Source organism: Rosa chinensis, chromosome 1, assembly GCF_002994745.2.
Source record: "Rosa chinensis cultivar Old Blush chromosome 1, RchiOBHm-V2, whole genome shotgun sequence".
Taxonomy (NCBI): domain Eukaryota; kingdom Viridiplantae; phylum Streptophyta; class Magnoliopsida; order Rosales; family Rosaceae; genus Rosa; species Rosa chinensis.
The window spans coordinates 56376397-56384865 of record NC_037088.1 but is presented as its reverse complement, the minus strand read 5'-3'; the positions used below and the strand labels follow the sequence as shown (position 1 = coordinate 56384865).

Genomic DNA, 8469 nt, shown 5'->3' with positions numbered 1-8469 from the left:
CCGTTTTCATGCTATTCGGTTCGGGTCGGGTCGGTATCGTGTGGAATTGAAGTTTCAGACCGACCCGATCGGTATCGGGTCGGATCGGTCGGATTCGGTTTCGGTTTCGGTTTTTCGGTAAGCAATTCCCAGGCCTACTATGTATGGCCTTACTTTCTACGTACATGTTCATAACAGAGGGAGGGAGGATGCGAACGCATAGGGTGCCTAATTTTGCAATGGTGCCTAATTTTCGGAAGGGCCTGCCCGGGTAAAAAGCAAAAGCTATCAATCACTCTTATGTCTGAAAAAATGTGAAAAGAGAAGTGCACTATCTCATAGTCTTTGATTCCTGGGTCCATTCCCACCATTAGCAAAGCCAATACACCTTACAATCCGTTGGAATTTTCTTTGTATTCCCTGCATGCATATGTTCAACAACCACACAATCAATCGTTTCAACCATAGATTTAATATTCCTGTTCCTACCGCTCATTACTCATGATTCTATTCGTGATTTGTTCCCACTGAGGTCATGATTTGGATTAAGTATGAGAAGATTTATAAATATGACGAAACTAAAAGATCACGATGAAAGTTTATTTTATGCTTTTTCAAGGAATTAAAATAATGGAGAAGAGAAAAAAGGAGACGATGGGAAGATGAGGACTCTGACTTTGACGATATTATTCTTTGTATTTGATCTAGTCTATCAACCAATTTGGTCTGATACAATAGAAACAGAGTGATGCAAGTAATATGACCACTTATTTGGTCCATCGTAGAACGTAGCCTCTCTGGTTTTTGGTTGTCTTGTTTTTTTTTTCCTTTTCTTTTTTTGCAAGGAAACACAAATTCAAAGGATTACAACAAAAAGATTGACAAGTGACTATTTAAAAATAATAAGGAATGACGGGAGAGCTTCTAATGAGGATTGTATAAGGACTTTTTAATTAATAGTTGAGAGACAGATTTTTCGATTACATTACGGTAAATCAACTGTTAGATGTTTATGTATACATCATGAATATATCACTTCTGAAATTTTTCTTCCAATTCTTAATCGTTAAGATACTAAGCTATATCAAATTAATGGACGAACCAAATCTATCAAATCTAAACTGTTCATATTCATAAATGATAAATCATGATTATGGATGCTTATTTTTAATTTGGTTGAAAAATTGCATAAATGATCTCACACATGAATATCTAAACAACGGTTGATTTACGGAAATGTGATCGAAAAATGTGTCTAATAAAAAAGTCATCATTTTAGTGGTCCTTATTAAAAACTCTCCCGTAGTTTGTATTCTTTCATTGGAATCTCTCTCTACCAAAACCAACAAATGGTTACCATTATTGCTTGAGATGCAAAGAGAAAAGCTACTAAGAGCAACTTCAACAGGTTCTCCATATTTTGATTTTTTTCTACTTTAGGAAAAAATGAGCTTCTTTTGCTCCAATAGATTCCCTATAACTATCCCTATTTTAGGGAAAGTGAGGAAAGAGAAAACCAAATTCCGTATATTTACAGCAATCTCTAAAATTTTAAGGAATAATATAGAGATTTTAGATATTGCTGTAAAATAGGGAATCTGTTGGAGTTGGAGAAAAAAAATATGTTAAAGCTTTGACTTTTACTTCCCTATTATACAGAAATTATAGGAACATGTTGGAGTTGCTCTAAAATGGAGAAAAGGAGGGTACATAACACTTTAAGAAAGAGCATGGGGAAGGACATAAATGCTCTTAAAGAATGTTATATAACAGTTTAATTTACGTCGTCAATAATGACAGATATATAAGCTAACTGACCAGTAAAAAAAAAAATTGAGGTACCAAAATAATAGTTTATAAACATAAGGTATTGAAATGCCGAATGGTCTGAAGTTTGGATATTGTTTGTGACATGTTCTCTAATTAATGGTGAGTACTATGTAAGGTATTGGTTTGATATAACAAAGTCCTCTGTACTCTAAAGAGCAACTAAAGTCGGTATGAAATTACAACACCCTTGCCTTCATGTTATCTCATGTAATTTCTTTTTTTCTACCTTAGGGAGGAAAGGTTTAAACATTCTTTAGCTGGTTTATCATATCATTGTATTTGTCCACGTGGGGTGTAAACTTTTAAAAAATGAAATAATGGTTCCTAATTAAAAAATGGGACGGAGACAAAGCAGTCCAACCTGTTTGGGAGATTTCTCGAGACAAAATCCCCTTAAGGCGGATCTAGGTGAGGTGAAATTCCCTCAAGGATGTCTAGATGAGGTGAAATTCCCCCAAGGCGGATCTAGGTGAGATGAAATCCGTTAAAGTAAATCTAGGTGAAATGAAATCATGTTCTAGTCAAGAGACGGGCTAAAAGAGATGGCTCAATCTATTTGAGGAACTTTGAGAAAGTCAGATTCCCTCGAGGTGAAATCCTCTGGAGGTGGATCGATCTGGATAAGGTGGAACCGGTTAGTGGATTAATTAGTCAGCTCGGTTGTATCGGTAGCAAGTGGGAAGCACTCCCCCACGTTGTCTTGAGAGTGGCGTAATGGATCCACTAACGCACCATTACAGACTTTGCACACCACTACGCTCACTAGTCGAGATATCCAATCAAACTCACCTATAAATACTCGATGAAGTGAACATTCAAGGTGAACAATCAATTCCGTCTACACATATTATGATTTAAACACTTACTGACTTAGACATCGAAATATGTTTTATAAGTACCTCACTTTTCTTCCGATTTGATTTGCTTACACCTCCAAATTTCGTGGGTATGAAGACATTGACCGCGAAATTTTCACTCTTACTCTAGTTAGAAAAATAGGCGAGAAATTTTTATCCGCACCAACTGTCTATAAGTTTGAATTGGTAGGGATCCAATTATGATCAAGCAAATGGTGCATATCAATATTGTTGAAATTTTTATAGAGTCAACTTAATGATATTTATTCTCACCAATGCGTTCATGTAATCTCAATCTATTTGTTTTCTTTTTCTGTCTTAGGGAGGAAAGGTTTAACTAACTCAAGCTGAGTTTGTATCAGTAGATATCCGATTCTGGTCGAGCAAATAGTACATCTCATAACAAAAGGGTATACAAGATAGCAACAACTCATATGCTTATGGCAAGATAGCAGAGCCCTAGGGTTTCTGAGTAGTGTGTCGGTGGAGGCGGCGCGGCAATCTTCACAGGCGGTCCTTTGTCGTAGGTCGCGAGTTGCAGACCTCAGTGTCTGTTTGGTGGTGCCAGAGGGTCGGACAGATCCGGTTCTAGGATCTTGGTGGCGGGTTTTGGCGCTGTTGGATCGAGGCGGATCAGAGTAGTTTCCTGGGAGGTTGATACCGGCGTGGCTGGGTCTAGGTGGGAAGGCGGATCTCAGTGCGGTGGTGTTGGTAGCGGGACGGTTGTTTAACGGATCGGATTCGATAGTCTGCGTGCCCTCTACTTTCCGGTAGATTGGGAGCCTGGGTGGTTTTGTACAGGGGAGCGGCGGCTCTCGGGTTGCAGTTTTGGATTGTGTTGATTGCGATTGGTGGTGGGCAGCTTTGGGTTCAACTCACTTCACCATGATCGAGCTTGATACTAATCGAGGTCAGCCACCGGAGATGGTGGTGGCGGCAGTGGCAGGTTGGCAGCGAGGGCACATGTCTCGGGCTAGCCTCGTTGCCTGGGTCTGGGGCTTTTGGTCTGGGCTTGGGTCATTTGAGCTCAGTCTCCCTTGGGCCCAGTTGAGTAGGTCTGCTTCAATTTGGAGTTGGGCCAGGTTGGAGGGTGTCTTGCCACCCTCATTCATTACTTAGTGTTTTGGGCTGGCCTGGCCCAAGAGTTGACCTCCTTGGGTGATGCAGAGCCTTTACGGTCTGTAAAGTGCCAGTCGCAATTCAGATCATAGTTCTATGGAATTGGTAATTATCTCGAGTTGGACTGGAGAAAGCGGCTTATGGATGAGGAATAGACTCTTATTTGTTTGCTGGGAAGTAGCTTTCTATTTCATACCACAATTGCGTGATTGGCGGATGGTTGGCTAGAAGATAATTTTGCCTCAGAAGACACGGAGTTGTTCTTTGTATATGAGTCCGCTTAAAAAGTGGGCTCCTTTTGAGTTTTGACTTGTAATGAGTTACAATACTTAGATAGGATTTTGGTTGTTACCCCGCCATTTTTCTGTCTTTAAGGGTATGTAGACTTTGGCTTTTTAGCTGGTCATCTAATGCAATGAACCTTCTATTTCACAAAAAAAAAAAAGGTACATCTCATTCCATAAAAAAATTTCATAGTTTTTCTTTTAATTGGAGAATTTTATATTTTCAACTTACCGATATTTAAATATATCTAAAATATCTAATAATTAATTACTAATAGACTAATATTGATCTATATTTATTGAAATATCAACTAATGCAAAAAAATTTTGTTAAAATTTTCATAAATCTAAAATATCAAAATTTTCACTCAAGCTAGAATTTCAAATCTTCTATTTAGCTCTCACACGAAACTATAACGACCAGGGGTGGATGCACATAGAGCCCAGCTTAGGCACTTGTGTAGACTGGATTTTTGAGTTTATATAGATTTGGTATAGTTTAACTATGTGAAAATGGTAGAAACAAGGCAAAAATGGCAGAAATAGGGCAGGAATATGGTAAAATAGGCAAGCTTGGTACTGAATTTATCCTTAATAGGTTTGGCATAAGCAAGCTATAGATGTGAAAATGGGATAAATAAAGCAAAAATGGCAGAAATATGGTAGAAACGGGCAAAATAGGCAAGTTTCGTAGGATATATTGACCTACTGAATATATCCTTACTATTTATTTTGAGTCTTGCCTTACCTGCGAAACATTTCTAGATCCGCCCCTGATAACGACAGCAGAACAAGAAACGTCATCCCATGGTTTGCATGCTTTTCTTTCTTTTTTTCTTTGGTAAATAGGGGACTGTATTACATAAGCTGACCAGCCCAAACAGAAATTCAAATACCAAATACATCTGAGATTCATTTTAGGCTCAAGAGAACCCGTAATAGGAAGAGTCACCTATGATTGTATGGTGGACTTGTGAAGCTTCTAGATTGCTTCAAATCTATTAGTATTATTGACTCTAAAAAACTGTCCTTCCATTACTGAATCTTATGAATTATTCATCTTTACTACTTGATAACATCTTACTCATGTTATTGATCAAGTTGGCAGAGCACATGAAATGAAATGTGTCATGATGTAAAGCACATGAGAGACAGAGGAAGCATGTTAAGATATCTAGTTGCAACTATGAGTCATAATATGAGATGGTCACTTACTTGATCCGGTTAATGAATACTTACTAAGAATAGCAGTATTAGTTTTGCATTTTTGCCTCAAGGCACAGGATGTTTCAAAGTAAGACAGTGTCTTCTAAATTCCTTCACTCTTCAGCAGAGTAGTATTCATCCTCACAGCCACCACTTGTGCTCGCTGCTGCCTCGGGTGTTCCCTTAACGATGGCTCCCCCTTCTTCATATGCTGATTTGTCTAAATCACAATCCATAGTCTCTTCCATGTAAAGAGAAATGCTGCTGCTGGATTGATTCATTTTACTGATCAGCTCTTCCGTGTGGTGCTTGTACAGTGCATAGGCCCCACATTTCTTCACCTGCAAGCATCTGTTGTTTCCTACAGCTCGAACGGTTTGGAAAACAAACTTAACCTCATAGCACGTGTCCTCCAGACAGTACTGAGGTTCTAAGAATCGCTTGTGTAAGACAACAAAGTAAAGGTGATCTGCAACAATTTGTTTTACGCTGTGACCTACAGCTGATAAGCCAGAACTGTATCCATCCCATGTGCAGAAAATTTGACAGGTATTAGGATCTAGCTCATCGTCTTCAGGAACGGCAGACGGATTGTCTTGAGGTACAAATAGAGCACATACAGCAACCCCAATCCACTTGCTGCTGTTACATGAATATGAAGGTAACTTAGCAGTCACCGAGTCTCCCAAACTTTGATCACTGAACCACTCAAAAATTTCACTTCCAGGAATTATAAAACTGAAATAGTAAAAAGAACAAGGGGTTTCCTGCATGCACCATACGACATCATATCACACAACTATTGAAGGGAGGGGGGGTGTAGAGAGAGAGAGAGAGGGAGTACCTCAAGCAACCGCTTTAGCATTGAATATAAGAAATAACTAGAATCTCGATTCACGACCGTGCTCAAGCAATTTATGCAAACATACATAAATTGTCGACCGTACACTTGTGGATGTGGAAACAGTTGCAACGAAGTACAATTGTCGGTTCTTACTGATAAATAGTCATTTGATGGGAGGTCTGGCAATTGTTGGAGCCTTTTGCAATCCTCCACGTTAATATATTGAAGCTTAGAAAGCAAATGAATGCTTGCAGGAAGGCTAACAAAATTGTTTCCTCTGAGATCCAAATTCTCCAAGGAGGACATAGAACCAATATCATTGGGAATTTCTCCTTCACGGAGATTACAGCCACTCAGATTTAATGACGTCAAAGAAGACAAATGCTTTAAAGAAGCCAACAGAGGAATCAAAGGGTGAGGACTCTTCCTTGGAAATAAGCCAAAAGATGATACTCTGAGATTCTGCTTAAGAAAAAGGGAGTATGGCAGCCCTCTTGTAACAATTCCACTCAAATCAAGCTCCACCAAACTCTCACTGAAGCGCTCAATTGATGAAGGCAGTTTCTCAATATCTGTCCCACTTATATAGAGCTTTGATATTCTTTTCATTTGCCCCACAAATTCTGGAATCATTTTCAGTATAGAGCAGCCAGATACATCAAATGTTTCAAGTGATTCCATTTCTACTTCACTTGGGAAACACTTAATACTTTTGCAATTTCTAAAGTTCAAAATTTTGAGTCTATTGAGAAATGCGATGGATGGATGAATATCAACTAAATTCGTACAACCTTCAAAAACTAACTTCTCAAGGTTTTGAATACCTGTCAAATCTGGGGTCCTTGTCAACTTTATGGAGTAACTAAGATCGATAGATTTCAACTTGCCCAAGTACTGTAGGAAACATGAAGAATGGTAGAACAATCAGCTTCCATGCATGAACTTTAAAATATAATTATATTTTTGCAATAGTAGATATTCAACAACTTACTTTTATTCCATTCCAGAGGTGATCAATATTGCTATGAACCAAGCTAAGTTCAGTAAGGTCATCCGGTTGAAAACCTGGTGGGAGAGATTTTGAAGGATACCAACTCCATTTCAGAAATCTCAAGGCATTAGGAAGACATTTGGGGCCAAGAGAAAGCCTCAAATTATGAATGTAGAGCAGCTTCAGTTTACACATTTTAGAGAAGGCTTCAAGATTCCAATCTGCCTCTTCTAATTCTTCCAAGTGTAAGAATATGCCTTCGATGACTTCTGTTCCCTGATAGTTGAAAATGTCAGATAAGTCAATTCCATACTCACGTATGTATGTGTCCCGTTTTCATGTTACAGAAAATAATACTGATGTCCAAGCTTGGTGTTTTAATTTGTTTAAAATCTTACCGTATTCTTCATGAACACGTGAAAAATGTCTTTGCGAAGCCACAAGCGACTGCGCCCACCAGGCTCTTCACAGCACTCTCTTCGAACAATTTCATGTCCCATTTCTTCTATCAATTCATGTATATCTATGTCTTTTTCTACTACAATAGTTAAGAGAGATTTCTCAACAAGAACATCTATTGCAATACGAATGCAAAAGTCAGAACTATATACTTGTTCAATCATAAACTCATTGTAGTACAGCCTGTGGAAACATGCAATATCCAGAAAAACTTTTTTTTCCATCTCATCAAGTCCATCATAACTTATTTTCAGTATTTCAAAAACTGTTGTGTTGGGAATTTGTTGTAGTTTTTGCAGTGTAGAACTCCATGCATGTGGACTTCTTTTATACAAGAAAGATCCCAAAGTTTTAAGAGCTAAGGGAAGACCTCCAGCATACATAACAAAACTCTTAGAGTGTTCTGCATAATCTTCTTCAGGCTCATATTTCCTAAAGGCTTTCCAACTAAAGAGCTGGAGAGCTTCATCATCGTTTAACCCCTTCAACTCATACGGTTTTTCTATACCATGTGTGACTAGGATATGTCGATTTCTAGTTGTAATGATGATTCTACTCCTCAAGCCAAACCAATCTTTTTCTCCCACCAAGGTTTCCAGTTGCTCTACCTGATCCACATCGTCAAGAACTAGAAGAACTACTTTATTACATAAACATCTCTTTGTCATAGTGATTCCACTATAAACATCCCATACTTGTACATTTTCTTCCTTCAAGATTTGGGAAAGAATCTGCTTTTGTAGATAAACTAGACCATGGGTTGCAGAAACCTCTCTAACATTAGCAAGAAAGATGCAAACTTCAAATTGATCAGAGATCTGCTCATAAACTAGTCTAGCAAGGGTTGTCTTACCCAACCCACCCATCCCCCATACCCCTATAAAGCGAACATCATTTGCT

General features: G+C 38.4%; 1 protein-coding gene across 2 annotated transcripts in view; it reads right to left on the bottom strand.

Annotated features, from left to right (window-relative positions):
• Positions 1 to 5209: 5209 nt before the first annotated feature.
• LOC112182600 (disease resistance protein RPV1-like) overlaps positions 5210 to 8469 on the bottom strand; it is a 4424-nt gene continuing 1164 nt past the window's right edge. Inside the window, exons 2-5 of one of the 2 annotated variants that reach the window (XM_024321100.2) lie at positions 7509 to 8469; positions 7111 to 7386; positions 6120 to 7013; positions 5210 to 6042 (exon numbers count right to left, since the gene is read on the bottom strand). The exon at positions 7509 to 8469 is cut by the window's right edge and continues 141 nt beyond it. In XM_024321100.2, coding sequence (XP_024176868.1) covers positions 5389 to 6042; positions 6120 to 7013; positions 7111 to 7386; positions 7509 to 8469 — 2785 coding nt within the window. In that variant the 3' untranslated portion in view covers positions 5210 to 5388. The remainder of the gene's footprint in view (positions 6043 to 6119; positions 7014 to 7110; positions 7387 to 7508) is intronic. The other variant, XM_040508679.1, reaches the window with a different exon arrangement.